This window comes from Beta vulgaris, chromosome 4, assembly GCF_026745355.1.
Source record: "Beta vulgaris subsp. vulgaris cultivar EL10 chromosome 4, EL10.2, whole genome shotgun sequence".
In the NCBI taxonomy this organism is placed as follows: Eukaryota; Viridiplantae; Streptophyta; class Magnoliopsida; order Caryophyllales; family Amaranthaceae; genus Beta; species Beta vulgaris.
The window spans coordinates 63333046-63354149 of record NC_079205.1 but is presented as its reverse complement, the minus strand read 5'-3'; the positions used below and the strand labels follow the sequence as shown (position 1 = coordinate 63354149).

The 21104-nt window shown below is 33.2% G+C and overlaps 2 protein-coding genes and 1 pseudogene across 2 annotated transcripts; 2 read left to right on the top strand and 1 right to left on the bottom strand.

Moving 5' to 3' along the window:
• The first annotated feature begins 234 nt into the window (after positions 1-234).
• On the top strand, positions 235-2074 carry LOC130591225 (early nodulin-like protein 20). The gene is made up of 2 exons (XM_057394176.1): positions 235-409; positions 1731-2074. Exons 1-2 carry the CDS (start codon positions 235-237, stop codon positions 2072-2074), a joined length of 519 nt encoding a protein of 172 aa, XP_057250159.1.
• Positions 2075-6483: 4409 nt separating this feature from the next.
• On the top strand, positions 6484-9171 carry LOC104890020 (phospholipase A1-Igamma3, chloroplastic). Its single transcript, XM_010675376.4, is given in 4 exon segments — positions 6484-7080; positions 7882-8249; positions 8252-8287; positions 8290-9171. Coding segments are annotated over 4 exon segments (1539 nt in total). The 5' UTR covers positions 6484-6610; the 3' UTR covers positions 8955-9171.
• A 2705-nt stretch (positions 9172-11876) lies between these two features.
• On the bottom strand, positions 11877-18240 carry LOC125497108 (uncharacterized; annotated as a pseudogene).
• Positions 18241-21104: the final 2864 nt, after the last annotated feature.

Sequence of the window (21104 nt, the reverse complement as noted above, 5' to 3'; positions counted from 1 at the left end):
TCCAATTGGCTAATGCCTTGCGCTTTCACACACAAGGATGGAAAATAATCACAAGTAACGGTTGATTTTTGATCCATTCATACATGCATGATACATACATCCACCTCATAAGTCATAATCTAGGGTATCTATTAATCAGCATATACGTTACTCTTAAACACTCAAAACAAGTGAAGTGCATATGTGCAAGTGCAACACACAAAGAAGAAAAAAAAGGTAGTGTAATTTGAAAACATGAACCAATCAAAAGACGTGAATGTGATAATGTGGGTGACAATGTTGGTAATGATAATGGTGCACGGAGCAATCGCACGGCGAGTATATGTGGGAGGAAATCAAGGATGGAATAAAGACATCAATTACACTCTTTGGGCCTCTCAAGAGAATTTTTACATTGGAGATTGGCTATGTATTTCTTTTTCTCTCTACTTTTTCTTTGTGTTTCTTCTATTTTCTCTATTGATTTAACTTGGTTTTTTTAAAAAAAGATAAGAAAAAAACCTTGATAAATTGAGGGGAATGAAGGAAATCCCGACTTGTCAAGGGTGAGAATCGATCCCATAATTTCCTGAAACCCGGAAGGAAGCTCTAACCACTAGACTATCCTCACTCTCATTTAACTTGGGTTTCTTACTTCCAAACAAAACAAAACAAAACAAAACAAAAATTGGTTTCAATAGATGTTGATCAATTAAAAAATTAAATACTTTGGTCCGGTAAATTTTAGGTCAAAAAACTCTAGCGAAAAGTTTTGTTCCTTTTTCAATTTTTTTTTATGTTATTTAAATATTCGGTAACTTTTCTTAAACAATTTATTTACGCTTTTTCTGTTCGATTAGCTTTTAAACCATTTTTCGAAAAAGTAAGAAAAACTTTTGAATATGTGAAGTATCTATAATTGATTTATGTATGCAATTAAAGTGATCCAAATGAGAAAGGTTTTAATTTGAATATAGATATTTCATATAGTCAAATGGACATCCAATAATGTGTGATTGATTACAGAGGGTGTAATTATAAATAGGGGGCAATTGTGTTTGTATTTATTTATACATATAAGATAAGAAATTATATTTTTTAAAGGTGGTTTATTTAGTGTTTTAATGACTTAATTAGTAGGCTAGAAGAATAATGAAGGTAAGAAAAGACGTCAAATCTTGCCTTGCGAAATAAAAAAAGGATATTTTTTTAAAAAAGACGTCAAATCTTGCATACTTTTAAAAAAATGTTAAACCTTGCCTTGTAAATAAAAAAAAAATATTTATTTCATACTTCTGAGTATGTATATATAATAACTACTGATTAGAACTTGCTTTTACTAAATACATTTAGCAACATGTTACCTATCTTGTCAAATTAAAAAAAAAAAACATGTCACCTAACTAAATGCTTTTTAAAAATAGTTCCTTCATGATAAGCTCTGAAAAGAAAAATGCTTGTATTGGCGTTACAATGTCTCACTAAACTTTTTGGTATTTACATATGGAATGAAATCCCGTAAAAAATTAAAATTTTCTAGAAAACTAATATAATGTATCCAACCCATCAACCATTAAAATGATTAATCCAGGATTACTTCCTATATTTTTTACAATAATGTGTATTCCTTAGATTTCGCCTTTTGATATTATAGATGTCATACGACTTACAATTGATGAATCAATTTTAGTTACAAAAAATACAAATTGAATGTACTCTCCCTTTGAACAACTTCTTTCTTCTATGTTCAGATTTCAGATTTGACAAGAACTATTTTGATGTACTAGAAGTGAACCAAACAAACTACGAGAACTGCAACCCTAATAATTTCATAGCAAATATAACCAAAGGTGGTAGAGATGTTTACGAGCTCAAAGAAGCTAGATCATATTACTTCATTTGCAGCAAAGGTTATTGTTATGGTGGCATGAAACTCGCTATAAACGTCAAGAACTCGTCTCCTCTTCCTGCTCCTCCTCCTCAAGGAAACAATGCCATTGCTTCATTATATTCAGGGAGCATGATCAATATCATGCCTATTTTTATTCTTGCAATGTCATTTTTGTTCTTTTTTTTGCTTAAAGTTTGCTATTAATTAAATCATCAGCTTGTGCTTAGATAATTACTTTCTAATTATAACAATGGTGATTGGTGGACTGACCTGGAATATATGAGCTCATCATTCTCAGTAATCAGGATTTTTATTTTATTTTGTATCAAGACTTTTGCAGCTTGTTATCAGGATTATATTGGCAATCTGATTCGGTAATTTATTGGTCCAAGCAGGTTCGGCCCTTATGAGTTAGGAGGTAAGAAGGGGATCCCAACTCATAAAGAAACTCCCAGAGATTGAAAAGTGGAGATTTATACCTAGAAGTAAATATCCACACACACACCCTATATATAAGATTGATGAGAATAGAACTCCAGTTTCCAGATCATGAGGGTGGGAGGTAGAAGCTCCAATCATTGGGCTCCCGCATTATTCTCCTTATTGATACACAACATGTTACACGCATAATACCTAGGAAGGGTCATTAATATATAATGCTATACAAATTACAAAGATAAGCAATCAATTAACATTGTCCTTTTATTTATTTATAATTGCATAGAACAGCAAGCATGTGGGAGCAAGAATACTAGTACTCCTACTGTTTCGTCAGCTGTCATATGTCAATTATCATCTTCTGTTGCATCAGCTAATAGTACTAGTAGCAGGGGAACATGGTTAATTAGATCAATCTTATATACTCCCTCCGTCTTGAATTGCTCGCTACACTTTGAAAATTCCACTATTTATTAATGAGATGTGACCATGCATTATTTACTACTTCCTCCGTTTCTAAATAAGTGCAACATTTGCATAGTGTTTACTATTCACAGTTTAAACTTTAATTAGCTTTGGTGATTTAGGGTTTAGGAAAAACATAGTCATGTGGGATCTTGTTAGATTCGTCTGAATGTGAATTTTTTTAATATCAACTTTTTATAATTTTTACTTATTGATAATTGAAGATATTAATGGTTAAAATAATGCATTGGCAAACGTGAAAACAAGAAGTGTTGCACTTATTTAGAAACGGAGGAAGTATTAGATAAAATCAAATGTTATAATATTGTTGGATTCGTCTCAATGTATATTTTCAGAAAATTTGATTTTTATATTTTACTCTAATACATAATTAAAGACATTAATGATCAAAGTAGTGCATCGGCAAACGTAAAAATCAAAGTGTAGCGAGTAATTTGAAACGGAGGAAGTACTTCGTTCCTTCGTTTTTCTATAACTCGCAATGTTTTCTATTATAATTGACAAGTTTTCTATTACTTGCTATGTTAACATTTTTGACAATTTATTTCTCTTTCTTTCTCGTAGCACATGGGACCTGTCGCGAGTATTAAAAAATGGAGGATATTATCCTCCTGATTTTAGGGAATTCATTGGATCATGGAGTTGATGTTGAAAATTGTTACCTTTAGGTATATGCATGTATGTATATCTAAAATTTACTTGGTTAATTAGCTTTGACATGGATACATCATACACCCATTAGGCCATTATACATCTATTGTGGCACAAGCATAACCATCTAGGAAAGCTTGTGCGTCAATTCGTATATGAATTATGAAGGGATTTCAGTAACTTCAAAAAAGGTTGTGCATCTAGAGCTTAGAAAATTTTGAATCGTCAAAACTTATACTCTCTCCGTCCCAAAATATAGTTCCCATTTCCATTTTTGTGTCCCAAAATATAGTTCCCGTTTCTATATTTAGTTCCACATTTTTCCGTAATTTATCTAGAAAAACCGTGTCCCATCTTTTATTTGCTTCTTGAATTTTGTTTTTTCCTTTGTTTATTCAACCAAAATGTTACAATTAATGCTCTTTCACCAATTATTCTCCATTCTCTCTCCTAAAATCATCTTTTTCCATACAACATTTATTTAAATAAATAAAAAATCTTCATTATATCTCTTAGATTCTACTTGAATAAATTACCGTGAAAAAAGGAAAATGAAAACTATATTTTAGGACGGAGGGAGTATAATTTATCGTTTCTCACAGATCAATCTTAATTTAGGCGTTACTTACTTTATTTTTATTATATATACTGATATCGGGAAATTTTGAAGTATAAAGAAAATAAACAGACACTGAGGACCCACTAATGATAGCGCCACTTGCTAGCCTTGGCGAATCCTTGACTTGACAACAAATCTTAAAAACACAATCATTAGAGCAAGAGCAAACTGAACTAACATGTTTTTCCTATTCCCTGATATGAAATAATAGATCCGACGAAGGTGGAGCATTACTTCTCCGCTTAGATCCGACTTGATTATATCTTCTTTAGATCAGTTGAGCAAAATTCTTCTTTATAGTACACAGAAATTTCCACCGTGAGTTCGTGACCATATAGAGTTGAGTAAGCAAACTAGGAGTTAAGCTTGAAAATGAAGGATGTACTAGTACATATGGGACCATTTTTGTGGGACAATAGGCAGCAGTATTAACCATGTGAAGACTGGAGAGGACTGTTTGGAGGACTATATTGTTTGGCCGGCAGCAATGGAGAAGAGGACTTAATTGACCATGTGGGGTTCGTTGTATGTGTAGATGATAAATTCACGTCTATAGTGTGTTTCTTTTTACACTGTCTTCAAGACGGACATTTGATCTTCGATATTTTCAATTCTTTATTAATGAAAAATATAAAAAGTTGATATTATGAAATTAAATACTGAGGGGAATCTAACAAGATCCCATATGAGTATGTTTTCTCGCTCTTATATATTAGTGAAAATATTTGGTCAAGATTTTAAAATTTGAGCCACCTAAAATAAAACAAACACTATATTATGGGACGGAGGGAGTATTATCATCTCCTTGATAATGTTCCCATGCATCTGTCCTAATCTAGAATATGTTGTTGATTTTTTTTTAAAAAAAAAATCCTTAACACTTACAAATTTTAAAAAATTTACTTAATTTTTCACCTAATTATTTGGTGTGACGAATTATTGTTCAATTTGTACATGAGTCCTTTTGTGTGTCTAATTAGCTTGTTTGTTGGTATATTATTTTTGTTGTGCCTCACCAAATATAAAAATCTAGATGAGTCTCTGATTGCAAATAAATTAAGAACTAAAGAAGTATTTATGTATCTTCTTAGGTCTAAATTCCGTGTAAGAAGTTGACATATTTCACATGAGGACCACTTTTAATTTGCTAAAACACCTTTTGTTGGAATCATGCATATGTGTAGTTTTTTTTTCTTTGGCAACCATGAATATAATTTCATATTTCACCTCTTGAAGTTATTTTATTGTTTTCGCCCTTCCATGAAGATAGTTCTCTACAGAATATTATTAATATTGCATACAATGTCACTACCGTAATATTGCACTCCTTAACTAAGAAGTAATACTAGCACGTTAAGCGTTTATCAAACCCCATTATCGAATACTAGTAAGCCCCAAAGGTACCAAATGTTCAAATAGGGGCGGGGTAAATATGAGCAAAAAAATAATGAAGGTCCTGTATAAATTTCTTAATTTAGCCTTTTATTTGTCATTCAAAAAAAATAAAAGTATAAGATTTATATTTATAGTTGGTTAATGGCGACTATCTTCAAAAGTTTAAATTACAAAACTTTGATGGATTTCATGTTCTCATTATTTCTTCCCTTATACTTTTACTACTGATCCAAATGTTAAGGATCGGTGGATTTTCGGCTTAGTGGGATCAACTGGCCCAACTTAAAAACAAAAATTTTGGATTTTTTTCTTTATACAATTTGAGTTTTTTGGATATTTTATGATAAAATTAATTGTTTGAATCCTTTAAAAATTAATAATTTTATTTTGAATCCACTAATACATATTTTTGGATCCGCCACTGCCTTAAGATACATATACTTATAGGGTCGTTTGGTTGAAGTTGGGAAGTATAGTTTCTCTTGAATTTGCATTGCCCATGAAATTTCATTTCCTAAGAAGTACATTTTTTGTTTGGTTGAACATGAGAAATTCTATTTCCCATGGAATTTCCACTTACCGGCCTAGGGGGCCTAGGTAAGTTATTTCCTCCATTTTGTAGGAAATAGAACTTCTTAAAAAGTTCTACTTCCCATTTTTTTGTCAACCAAACAACGACACACATACCTACTTTCTAAGAATTCTAATTTCCCATACATTTAAAGGTTAACCAAACAAGCTCTTTATCTTTTCTCTCATCGTGGAACACATGTTCTTGAGAGTATTATCTATGTGAATAATCTGTACGGATTTACCCTAGTACCTAGAGATACTACTTTATGAGTTAAGGTTACAATTATGGAGATATTTGCCGTGTAACTTCTAGACTCTTCTGTTGCTTACAGAATTCATATCACAATCTATGACCTAATACAAAGCATGTAGACCACTTGTTATTGCTATAAAACATGTGGTATATGTCTTTCCAATCATATTATATAATAGATGCAATAGTAGCTCTAAGAACTATAAAAAAAAGTTAACATTTTATTTCATCTCATAAACAACAATCTACTTACCTTTTAGTTTCCTCAAAAAAAAACTTTTCCCAAGTTAATTAGTACATATACATTTGCCACTTTTTATTCTTCATGGCTTCTCTATTATTTTCTCCTAACGTTCCTAATGTCACGTTAGTAGAACAACCTTCCCTCCAACACTTCTCTCAAACATTTTCAAGTAAATCATTTCGTACATCTAAGTCGAGTCGAGTAACACCAAGCGCGTTAGTGCATAGATCGTCACCTTTGGTGACGACTATGGGGGAAGAGAGAGAAAATGAATTTTTAATTCGAGAGCAGAAGCCGGAACCTCAAGAGGATCCGAGGCTTCTGCGAGAAATATGGAGGGATATTCAAGGACGTAACGATTGGGAAGGGTTGTTAGACCCTATGAACTCTCATCTTAGACGTGAAGTGCTCCGATATGGGGAGTTTGCTCAATCATGTTACGACTCTTTTGATTTTGATCCTCACTCTAGGTATTGTGGGTCTTGCAAGTATCCTCGTGCTGAATTCTTTGAGAAGATGGATATGTCGCACTATGGCTATGATATTTGCCGGTATGTGTCATGTCAAAATTAAGACTCTTTTCTAACATACAAAGGGTTGTATATATACATTATGCACAAAAACAAATAACATTAATTTTTTAAAATTATAGACTTTAAAAATGATAAAATGACGTAGCGTAGTTTAGAAAACGGTGCACCATGCTCTACATGCACTTGGGTGCATGTACTTATCTGCGCATCATACACACCGCCCTTTGTCCTTTTGATAGTTGCTCTTTTCATTCTAAGAAAGTCGAACTGACTCCACAAAATTTGACCATATGGCAATTATGTACTTCCTTCGTTTCAAAATAGTTGCACTGTTTTTGCTATTTCACGTTTGTCAAAGACGCTTTTTTGAACGTGAATATCTCTAATTGCATAAAAGTAAAAATTATAAAGAGTTGATATTTAAAATCCTCGTATTAAGACGAATTTAACAAGATCTCACTTGACTATGTTTATTCTTATATAATGAAGGCTTGCCAAAGTTGGTTCACGAACAGTGACCAAATGCCAAATGGTGCAACTATTTCTAAACGTAGGAAGTATATACTAAGCTATATAACATGGTGATCCGCGATATTATTGGATCTGTCTTAGCGTGTACACTCAGTCTTTGTATGGTTTTATTAATATGTAATCGAAATATTATCAGTTAAAGATGTGTTTGAAAAACTGAAAACAGAAAACAAATGATAGACCTTTCGACGCATAGAAAAGGTTATTATTACTTAATACCAATATGATCATTTTCTAATAGATATCATATATATTAATTCTAAACTCTTTTGACAAATTTTCAAACAGATACCTCTATGCAACCTCAAACATCAACCTAGAGAAATTCTTCCAAAAATCATCAAGCATTAGAAGCATATGGAGCCCTCATGCAAATTGGATGGGCTATGTTGCAGTCACAAGTGATGAAGAAGAGATCAAAAGACTTGGAAGAAGAGACATACTCATAACATGGCGAGGAACAGTCACATACTTAGAATGGATACATGACCTTAAGAACATACTTCGACCAGCACATTTTAGAGATAATCCTCACATCCAAATTGAATCAGGTTTCTATGATCTATACACCACCAAAGAAGAAAATTGCAAGTATTGCTCATTTTCAGCTAGAGAGCAAGTCTTAGCTGAGGTTAAACGACTAGTAGAACGATTCAAAGGCAAAAATTAAGCATAACAGTTACAGGCCACAGCTTAGGGGCGCGCTTGCGCTCTTATGTGCCTATGACATAGCCGAGATGAGCCTTAATATAGGTCGAGATGAAAAGAATCACCTCAAAAAATTACCTATTACAGTATTTTCTTTTGCAAGTCCTAGAGTTGGAAATCTTAAGTTTAAGGAAAGATGTGATGAATTAGGAGTTAAACAATTGAGGATTATTAATGTTCATGATAGAATCCCAACTATGCCTGGACTTATAGCAAATGAGAAGAACAAATTGCAAAAGTATCTTGAAGATAAGGTTCATTTTCCTTGGAGTTATGCACATGTTGGTAATGAACTTGCATTGAATCATACACATTCACCTTTTCTTAAGCCAGCAACAGATTTAAGTTGTGCACATAATCTTGAGGCTCATTTACATCTTATTGATGGTTATCATGGAAAAGGAAGAAAATTTAGTTTGGTTACTAAGAGGGATATTGCATTAGTTAATAAGGACTCTAATTTTTTGAAGAATGAGTATGAGGTACCTCCTAGATGGAGGCAAGACTATAATAAGGGAATGGTGCGCAATAGTGAAGGTCGATGGGTGGTGCCTGATCGTGCTAGGGTTGAGCACCACCCACCGGATACAGCCCACCATTTCGCGCTTGCGATGAAGGTGGCTCATGATCCACATTCAATCGTCGAGGGCTAGGAAATGGTGGTATGTACAACATAGTGTACAATGGGAGAAGCTAGATGAAGAACCTTTCCAAGGGTGTGTGTATATATATATCGTTGTATTTCAGGTTTTGATGATGTCAAATAATTAGATAGTAATAATATGATTTTATTTTAGAAAATTGTAAAAACACTTGAAATAATGTAATGTTTATTGACTATATCTTGTAGAGAAAGATTTTATAATTTAATTTACTTTGCGTTTTATTATAAAGTATGTTTTAATGATCTATTAACTTAAAATCTTTGTTTCAAAGATTCTTAAAGTTATTAGATATTGTTGTTATTGTTTTTTGTAGGTCGTAAAGATAGGGAACAATATATATCACTAGTAAAATGTTCTCTATTTAGCTTTTCCTCTGTGTTTTTTAATCCATATATTTAGCTTTTCCTCTGTGTTTTTTAATCCATATGAGCCACAAAAACAGTACAAAGAAGGGGAGAGGAGATTCGAACATGTTACCTATCGTTCACAGTACCTCAATCTTAACCACTAAGCCAAGACATCCTTGATAGTAATTAGTAAAGTAATGTGGTTCTCACTTCTCACCTTAGGTATTGCACGAAAAATTCATAAGCTAAGAATTAAGATAATGGACTAAAACAAATAGGAATACCTAGCTATGAATGGACAAACCATGATTGTGATATAAAGTTAGTAATAGTACAACGTTGTCAAGTTGCAAACTTGCGATACGTGGTAAATATTACTGGGTTGGGAACCTTGGTATGTAACGTCAACTTCTTTGGAACAATGCACATGTATTTAAGTGAAATGTAGAGATTCTTAAGCTCTCTTAGTCAGTAGGGTAGAATGGTATATATTCTATAAATAGCAATTTATGTGAAATGCTAACGTATATTTCCGTGTATAGTATAATTTTCGCATTAATTTTTTGGGTGTCTTGGATATAATATATTGCACCGAGAAAGTATAGTCCCATACTCGGTATGGGACAACTTTTCCCATATTAGTTACTTGATATGATTAGATGTAGCTCAGATATGATTTAATAGCGAACTAATATAATTTGATGTAGCCCAGATATGATTTAAGATTTCAACTAACAAGCCCCAAAAAAAAAATATGAAAAAAAAAATTATAATTTTATAATATCACTTTTGTTATAAAAATTACATAAATGTCATGGTATTGGCACATACTCGGTATGGGAATATCATTGCTCGCACCGTAATTTATTCATGTGGAACATACGTAATGACATACATGTGATGATGTGATCTCAATACCTCATCAAAAATGACATGGAGTATATATACAAATAATGACATAAATTTAAAGCCATTTTATTATTATATCATGTCACTTGAGTTTTTTTTTAAAAGGTAAGATGAAGTCCCTTGTAAAGAAAGGGGGGAAGTGGGGATCCCTCCTTGCAAGAGGTGAGACTCGACCCCGTGACCTATGGGATCGAAGGTGATGCCAATACCACTAGGTTATCACCTGCTCAGGTTGTTACTCGTTACACCATAATTTATGGTGTAATAATTACATCAATTTTTTTTTTTCTTGAGGATTCTAGTTTCCTAACAGTTTAAAGTTATGTTTTTTTTTTTAGGGGAAAAGTTATGTTTTATTGGTTGCATTGCATTATTTTTTAACTTCAAAGTATTTCAATTTAGTTGCAACATTAAATTTGCTTTCATTATCTCTTTGTTTCTTTTCGGTTTTGAGGTGGGCTTTGAGTATCTCTTATTATAATATGATAAATAAACATAATAATGAAATTATATTATTAAAAGTTTAGAAGTATATGGTTTAAATCCTACTTCAAGCATTTGTTTGAGATTAGCGAAATTAGAAATGTATCAATGTATGATTGTAAGGAGCCCATGGGTATATGCGAAGGCAACCTAATAGGATTATTCAGTATTAAGATATTATAGTAATTAATAATTCGATATGATGACGTCTTCTAATAGACGTGTGCAAATTCTTCAAAAATTCAAAAGTAAAAACAATTAAATAGTCTATTTTGCATGTGTGGGGATACATTGAATTATTGATTCCATATCTTCCTTCTTGAAAAAGTTTCTAAATTCTTTGCCATTGTTATCACAATTCACAAATGTCTCTATTGAATCTAAAACAATTCTCTTGCCAAGAAAAAGATGACAAAAATTCAACTTTCAATTTCATTTCACGATAAATTGGCTTGTAGCTTGTACCAATATGCCAATGTTGGCGACTTGTCAAGTGTCAACTATGGAGAAAAACTGAACAAAAATATATGTATTCTTTTTTTTCCCTTAAAGGTAGGGAGAATTCTCTTGTAACGAAGGGAGAAATTGTGAGTCCCTCTTGTAAGGGGTGAGAATCGAACCCCTGTCATAGAAATGGAAGGAGGGTCTTACAACCACTAGACAACCTTGATTCTCAACAATATCTGTACCGGGTGTAGATAGAATATAAGTACTTAATACGTATTGGTTATTTAGTCGTATTTCTTTTTTCCTTTACGTTAAATTTCTTAATATTTTGATCAACATTTGTAGATGGCACATGAACGAAGGAAAAGGAGAACAAGAGACCGTGAAAATAAGGTTTTGAAATATCAATCTAATATTGCACAGCTTATTGGTTAGAACTTTAAAATAAATTTTCTTTGTGTAAATGATTTTCCTTGAAAAACATCTTTAGTTGAAAGTGTTTTACACCCTACTAAAGGGAACATTAAAAAAAATTCCATCAAGTGGGTTAGAAGGATCACAAGAAAAATAGAATTTCTTGTCTATAACTTATTTATATAGCAAATAACAATGGGCTAATATCTAATTTGTACATAAAACAAAATTCTCACTTTAAAAGATATTACAGTTATTCCGATGAATTCTCTGGTTTTTCTAGACAATCTGTTGCATCACCAGTTCAGCATTATCAAACACTTTACTTCCTCCATTCTAAAAAACGCTTCCCTTTTATGAAAGACTTTTTGACAACAGTGTTTCATTTATTTCAAAACGTAAGAAGTATAATACAATCATTTGACTATTCGACTCCTAGCACCATTTCAAGTCTTTGGGTACTCTAAAAAATGTAAAGGGGTCCTTGTGTAGAAATCTGGACTAGTATGTTCCATAGATTTCTCCTCTACCTCAAATGAGTAAGTTCCAGAACAAAATTGCTGCATCACTAATCTATGCCATATGTTAATATGACTTTGCAACTACAAATTACATCTTCCTATTTATGCTAGTATTACAAACAAATGAGACATACAGAGAAAGTATAAAGCTCCAACACAAGCATTCATACACATGAGTCATCATTAACAGAAAACAGCACGAAAGGGCGCTCGTTCTACATGAAGTTACAGCTACACAAGATCATCCTCAGTGATGCAATTACTCCAGCTCATGTTCCACCATATTTCGGCCAACATGACAGGCAACCGTTAAAGAAGACACGATATCTCTTTGCAGATCTTTGTACCTTATTGCTAATTGCACATCCCAATTCTCATTTTTCCTTACAGAAGGCAAGACATCAAGCTTTAGGTTCACATGTCAATGTTAAAATATGTGCATTAAACAGTCTCACTGAAAACTTACCGGTCATCCAATGCTGAGTCGCCGAGGTTGTCCATCATGTTATCAAAAATCGCTAAAAGGTCCTTCAGAACTTCCTTCTCAATTTCCAAGTTTTCTTTCAGCTGATATAATAAACAAGCCAAAAGTCAGTATCCAATTGTGAGATCCTGACAGCATTGAACAGCACAAAATACAAACCAATAATGATTTCAACTAGTTCAATTTACTGATCTGCACGATTCGCAATATACCATACTACAATTACTTGCTATGATTCAGTTCTAGACAAATCTTTAGGAGATGTATGCAATGATGGTACGGACCACATGTCAAAAAAAATGTAACAAGTAATTTGGAACTTACGGTATTATAACCAGTATTTGGCACATTCATATATGTATACTACTACTATGTAGCATGTAAAAAAGGCGGAGGGACTGAGAGAGTATATCGCATGAGTTGCACTCAAATTCTAACAATACACTTCTACCATAAAATTTGTCTGAAGTTTCCATATCACGTGTGCTATTGATAATCAAAACCATACAGGAGCGAGATGTACCAGTGTCATTGTCCGCAAGCCTGGACTCCGAGCACTCCGTAAATGCTCCAATAGTAGTGATGGCAATCCATAGTAGAAGATTTCTTGGTTGGGTGAAAGCCATGTACCCCGAACCATGTGTGTAATGTCAGATGCAGAACGAACATCCTCAGAAGAGCTTTCTGGGGCTGCTTCAATATCTACAGCACAACCACAACCAATGAATGATTTCCGTAAAGAAGTGAGATCATCCCAAAAAGGGAAAGAACAATATGTTAAAAAAAATTCAAGAAACAACTCTGACTACCCCAATTGTAGCAAAAGGAAGAAAGTAAATGAAACCCACCTAAAGGGATGACATCAAAAGGGTTTGGTGGTTGTGGTATGAAACCATAGAAGGTGAGCAGATGAGAACTAGACAAATTTCCATAGCTCAGGTAGCATTGCTCCCCCTTCTTGCAAGGTCTTGACAAAGGGAATTTGAGAGTGTTTGTCGTAGCATCCACTCTGCCATAATGCAAAATATGTGGGCAAACCTGTAGAATGTAGAAATGTAGAGAGACAACACCATATCAAAAATAGTATTCAACAAATATTTAAAAGGAGATACTGGGTGAGCTTGTTTCTCAGAGTCATGATGGAAGAGACAAAGAGGCATTAGATTAACAATTTTTGGCTATAAAGAGGGTAATATAATTATTAAATCTTCTATCCATATAGAAGAAAGAGAACTTCTTTCATTCATATTTTGACACATTTTAAATATTTGTAAGAAAAATGGTAGAATATTGAATGTGTTGATATGAATATTGCAATCAGGTTCTAAACACATTTTCACTCTAGCAGCTTAGGTAAGTGGGAAGTTGACCATAAATAAAAAGAACCAATATGGATGAGCTTGCGCTTTTTCTACAATATGAGGATGTAAGATTAAGCGTTAATGAGTTTCAGCAGTAGGATTTGGCTACCGAATTTTCTATCAACAACAAAAAAACCAGTGAAAGAAGACAAGAAAACGTACCGAATGGTTTAGAAAGCCTGCAATAGGGACCAAACATGTCCTCAGCTTTCCATCGGGAAACATTATCTTCATCGAATTTGAGTACCATAACTCACATGCCCATTGATACTGCTCCCATGTGTAGAACTCAGATGCGAATATATCAGGAGAACTGATGGAGAGTGCAGGAAACAACTCATCATATCCAGACCGCAAGTGCTGCAACATGCATATATCAGCTATATAAGTAACCAGTAAAAGTATGTTATTTTAATAAAAACCCTTTCAGTGTCAAAGATAATATCCTCATAAATTAATTTATCTCATTTTAATAGATGATATTACCAAATTAACTTTCCCTATTCCAACTATACTAGTACACAATTGGTTCAATCATGCATTATATTCATACTCATTATGTACTCACAATATCTATGAAAGTTTCCTACGACATTATCTTTGGAACAAAGGGATTACATTAATTAAGGTAGGTTTATTTTCTGAAAAAGACAGGTCAAGAAAATCCTTTGCTTTCATTGATGCAGGTCATTTTTCAATAGAACTCTAGGACCATTCAACTGTACGACCAGTTACTTTTGTGTCCCAAGTATGATGAAGCATAAATGCTGCTATCATCTTTCTAGGGGTGTTAGTGGGTTGGTTCAGCGTCGTTTGGGACATTACCCAAACCAAGCCGCAAATAACGCTTTGGCATTTTTCCATACGAAACCACAGCGCACTTTGCCCCAAACAGCACTAAACCACACCATGTAAAACGGTTTGGTGTAGTGTGGTTTGTAGTTTAACCACAGCGCACCCGCCACGTCCATTGCTTTCAGAAATATGCACACCAAACCAACAACTTTATAATGTGCCACTAATAATCTTCAGCACATTAGATGGTTTATGGTACGGTTTTGGTTTTTTAGAAATCCAAACCAAACCCAAACCGCAAAGTGCAGTTTGGTCAAAATCCCAAACTAACCCATATTTTTGAAATTGCAAACAGCCCAAACCGCGATAGATTGATTTTGTTTGCGGTTTGGAGCAGCCCAGACCATACTCTAAACAGCCCTAGCTATATATCATAACTATGATACGAGCTTGGATTTTACTCCATATACATCCCATTATGAAGAATTTCTTTAACCATAATCAGCAAATATATGATTGCTAATATATGATAAACAGAATAAACATTTCTATTACCTCCTTAGCTTGGGATACTTCTTCAAGAGCCAAGGTCCCATCCAAAGCTATCATTGCATCCAGACCAAAACTCAATCCTATTTCAAACAAATCACAGAATTTTAGCGAGAACATGTTCAACATTGTCAGAGGCTTGTTTATGAGGTTCTGGTGATAAAGTAGCCAGAACACAGAAAGCAAGCTGTTAAAAGGTGATTTCCCCAAATAATAATCACAGTACAGGTATATAGAGTTGCTAGATGATCAATACGAGTTATATCAAAAAGACACTAGTGAGCAGGACAAACCCGTGTTAAATTTTTCAGGCAGTGTATCAAAGTAGGATTTGTACTTTGAATCCACATTGTGTCTCTCCCTCATGCTCCACAACAACAACATAGTTTCAGCTGAAATGCCATCTATCTTCTTCAAAGCATCAACCTGAATTAATAAAGAGTACAGAGAAATTCAATACTTCCCCTCGTCTACACAACAATAACCCATTATGTATCCTGCTATATGGAAGAAAGATGTGTACAGTCCCTGCACCTAACAGAACTCATAAGATGCTGATGCACTCAGGTCAGATTGATAAATCTAATTTATGCATATAATAACCTTTCCCCAGATGAATCATACCATGTCTGAGTCATATACAAGGTCTTCTGAGATAATAACAGAAATCGGAATCTCCAGTGCAACGTCTCCAACCCCAAGATCTTCTGCTGCCAGAGCTCCTCTCCCAGCTCCTTCAACATCTAGATTGTGCACATTATGTAAACATCAATACTAGAAAAGCATCTTAAGCAAATTTTCGCAAGGATAGCCACAGTGGTGATTTAAACAAGTTAAAAGAAGCAGATTTTATAACGACTTCTGACATACAAGCTATCTGCAGCTTAGATTTTAGACCACAGCTTTCAGCCCACTCCATAAGATGCTTCTCACTGTCACATGCTTCCTTTACAATCCTTGTTTTCAATTTATTTTTTTCACCAAAATTGTAAAGTCTTCTAATAATTGCATCTCGTAATACTTTCAGTGAAGCATTATTTCCTTACTTTTTTCACTGTAGAGATCAACAAGAGAGAGGATAAAATTGAGAGCCTCTAACTCATTCCGAGAACTGTACAATTCTTCTGCGGGATCCACATGCATTAGACCAAAATAAAGCTCAATCTGCAACAGGAAGAGGCAACTTATCATAATTGTTGGCACGATAGTTTCAGATTTTAAGTTCTCTGATAAGTTAATCACCTTGTATCGTAGCCAAAATACTATAGAGGGACAAACGGACAATATGTATATAATGCAGACTAGATGTAACATGAAGGGAACCATTTCCCAAGCTAATCTAAACTACAAATCAGCCTACTGCATAAAGTAGATGTAAAATGTACCATATCTTCAAAACCACTTACATCGTTCAACTTAATTATTCGAGCTCTCTGGAGTAAGGCATTCAGCTCAACATTTGCAAATTCAGAAACTAAAGTTTTATGGAAGTATACACGGTCATTTGAACCAAAGCCCTTATCTGCGAGCAATTTCTGTAATAAAAGAGAAAAAAAATTCTTAGCAGTTAGCACAATCCAGCAAAACATGTTTATTTATGACTAAACAGCAGAACAGTTCTCTAGATATCTTGTAAGCCTAAAACAGAAAACTACGCTAATGCAAACATTAGTCGAATACATAGAACCAAGTGCTTTGAATTCATTGCTTCTGGAAAAACACAAATCTCACTCATTTGAAGACCCTGAAACGCTCTATAAGAGCTAAACATAATTACTTGAATAGATGGATACATAAACAACCATATCACTGGTTTGAATAGTTTAGCATTCATCGGAACAAACCATTCCGTCAAATATTGGATTTCCATCCAAGCTAAATCGCCGACAATTAATTGAACTGTTATGGATCAAACTGTTCAACACTTCAAAAGACATCACAGTTCATACATGTTACCAGTCTTACCAAACAATTACACAGCTGGATGATTAAATTACCTACAAGTAATCCACTAATCCATAAACCCTAATGAAAAAAAGTAAAGCTATAATAGTACTCACTATCTTCTTTTCATACAAAGGATCATCTTCAGCCAATTTCAGGACCAAGAAACAATCATCATCCGTTACACCACCTACATTACTCGATGTAGAAGGCTGAAAGTAAGCAAATATCACAGTTAGAAAACACCCAACAAAAATACAAGAATAAAGATTCATATCACGCAAATCCCAGAAATATTACAAACTTCAAATACCCAAAAACCCAAAAATATATATATATATATATACTTCCTCCGTTCCAAATTACTTGTGACACTTCTAAAATCACGGACTTCTAAAATTACGGACTCCTCAGCAATTCTTGGAAATGAATAAGAACCCACATTCAACAAGCAAATCCCAGAAATATTTCAAACTGTAACTCATACAACCCATCATCTGTTTGATGAAAGTACCTACATTCCTAAAGCAACAACTACAATGAGAACTCTACTGAAATGAGAAAAAGTGTAAGTAATTATAATAATTTTGCTTACCATATTCTTCATTAACTTCCCAAATGATGAACACTTTAGTAATTAAAAGTGTTATTAAGCAGAGTACATGAAATTTTCTCAATCTTTATAAACTCTCTCTCATGAATATCATATGGGTGATTAATTTATAAGCCGATTACAAGTTAATTAATCAAACAATTGTTAATAATAAGGAAATATTCAACATTTAGGGAGAAAAGAAAATGCAGTATACTGGAAAAAAGAAAGTGCAAGAAATGAGTATGAAGTTTTACCTGGTTATCTTTGGTAGAATTCTCCATTGTTATTTGTTGCTATTCTTTTCTTGTAAGCTTCAAGTTTAGCTGCTCTCAACTTAAGGCAAATTCAGAAATTATGTAACTACTTTCTTTTGTGTGTAGAATCGTAACAACTTTTTTGTGCGTCTAACTGTATTTATAAGTAGTGGAGTGGAAGAATCACACGATGAAAAAAGAACAAAGAGAGGTAAATTAAAGTCAAGTGCTAACTAAGCACATGTGAGTCAACGTCGGAAAATAGAGTTAACCCATTAGAATTTGACCATTATCATTTTCTTGGCACAAAAAAAAATTAAGTAATTTTGTGTCTCATTTTTTATTAGGTAGTTTCTTGCAAAAAAAATATTTTATGAGATAATTTCGCCAAATTATCCTTCTTAAAAATATATTTCATCTCTGTACTAAAAAAAATCTCATTTAAAAAGTGTGATAATTAAATATTACGATATCGTATAAAGTTTTATTATTAGAGATGACAAAATTGACAAAAGCCAACAACTCAACTCAAAAATTTAACAATTGAAAGTAGCCTCGATTAATAAATTGTCGTATATCAAGGTTGAGAGTAGTCAATTTAATTAATAAATAAGTCGATTTAAATTGAGAGGGAATCAACCGGTTAATTTGTAAACCCGAAATATAATCAACATAACCTGTTTAGCTAATTCTTTGACTTTCAATTTTCTATGTACATAGTTGATAAGGCCCGGTAATTCTCTACATGTAATTTATATTATACATTTCTCTTGTATGTTGATGACATAGTTTTCGTTGGTAGGAGTTCTAATTTTGTCTGAAAATTCATTTCCGTTCTTTCTTTTTAGTTTGCTATGAAGAATTTAGGGGATCTTCATTACTTCTTAGGTCTTCAGGTTGTGCATACTCCATCTAGTTTATTTCTGTCTCAAAATAAGTATGCTTCTGATTTGCTTCGAAAATTTCATCTCCATACTGATAAGCCAGTTCCAACTCATGTTGTCTCTAAAGTTACTTTGTCTCTTCTTGATGTTGATCCCACTGATTATCGTAGCATGGTTGGTGCTTTGCAATATTTAACTATGACTCTTTCAGATATTGTTTGTGTTGTAATATGGCGTCTCAGTTTATGCATGCTCCTCGTACTACTCACCTTCATGATGTGAAAAGAATTTTCAAATATCTGCAAGGCATTTTGACTTTTAGTATGTTCTTACCTATATAGCAGCAGTTTTTCTACTATTGCTATTAAGTATTACCTACTCTGATGCAGATTGGGCGGTTTCTACTAATACTCGTCGTTCTACTACTGGTTATGTTGTTCTCCTTGGGAATAATTTGATTTCCTGGCACTCAACAAAGCAACACGTTGTTTCCAATCCTCCACTAAAGCTGGATATAGGGTTGTTGGGTATACTGCTGCATAAACTACTCCCTCCGTTTCCTAAAGATCTTCCTTCTTTCCGTTTAAGTGCGTTTCCAAAAGATCTTATTTCTTTTACTTTTCCTTATTTGGATTTTTTTCTCCTTTTTACCCTCTCATGTCCCTATCATATGGTCCACCATTACATTATTAATTCAATTTTACTCCCTTTCTCTCCTACTTTAACCCCTTTTTATTTGTTTATTTATCTTAACGCATTTCTCTCTCCTACTTTACCCATCCCACACCCACACAAGTGGATTATCCTTGGTATCTGTAGGAACAGTAACAAGGAAGATCTTTAGGAAACAGAGGGAGTATTTGGCTACGACAACTTCTTCCTGGCCTTGGTTATTTTCTTCGACGACCTGCGGCATTGTATTGTGATAATGTTTCTACTACTTATCTCACTGCTAATCCAGATCATCATGATCAAAGCAAACACACTGATGTTGATTATCATTTTGTTTAATTTGTGAAATGGTTGGCAAAGGAGGTCTTATGTTTCTTCATGTTCCTACTTAGTCGCAAGTTGCTGAATTTTTTACTAAATGACTATCTATTCTCCCTGCATAATTAGATCTCTCCTCCAGTTGTCTATCGAAAATCCACCTGTGGAATCGGTAAAATATACTATTAGCTAGAGACTTATATACTTGACCCCAAATGTGAATCAGGATAAAAAAATAATTGAGAATTAAGGGAGTTATCTTATAACATGCTACATAAAAGTATGTAGATTAGGAAACCCAACATACGAGGATTTCCTAATGCATCATTTACAAGTTTAAAATATAAAGCGGATTTTTAGAAGGATTTATACAAAAACGTTGTCAATTCAATTGGCTACTCTGTTTATCTTTCGAGCTATGTTCTGCATCCCACGTTGTGGCCCATGTTATCAACAAAACAAACCAGTGAATGTCCCGGGCGATGCTCCGATTTGTTACTTTTTGTAATTTTTTGTCACGTAAAATTGATGTAATGACATAAAATAAACCCTTAAAGTTTGGGGATGAAGCAATAGCTTAACTAACTTTCTGAGTAAGAGTTTATATCTATAATAGGCTTGTTATTATCATAAAAAAAATTAGGTATCTAACGACTTGTCCAAATCTTTTAACGATATATAATTATAAAACATTATGATATTTCATCTTGAAATACTAAACAACGATGTTATATTGGACTAATGGTTAAACTTTTACTTTTCATTTCAAAGGTTAAGTGTTTGATACCTTGTAACTACACACCATTATTCTTTTTAATTGAAGGTTTGACTTAAAAATAAAACATTAGCATTAAAGCTTTAGAGGAGAGTGGCACGTGATATCATAACTTTCATAGAAACGTCTTTTAATATACCAGTATAGATGTTATTTATTTTGATTCATATGACATTCTTGGGTCTATATTAAGTGAATGTGGAATAAAGTACATAAAAGTTATATATTAATATTTTTGTTTACACGGTTTCAAAAATAAACATTTGACATTCGATATCTTCAATTTCGTATTAATAAAAAAAATATAAAAAGTTGATATTATGAAACTACTAATTGAGACAAATCTAATACAATTCCACATGAATATTTTTTTTTATATATATAAA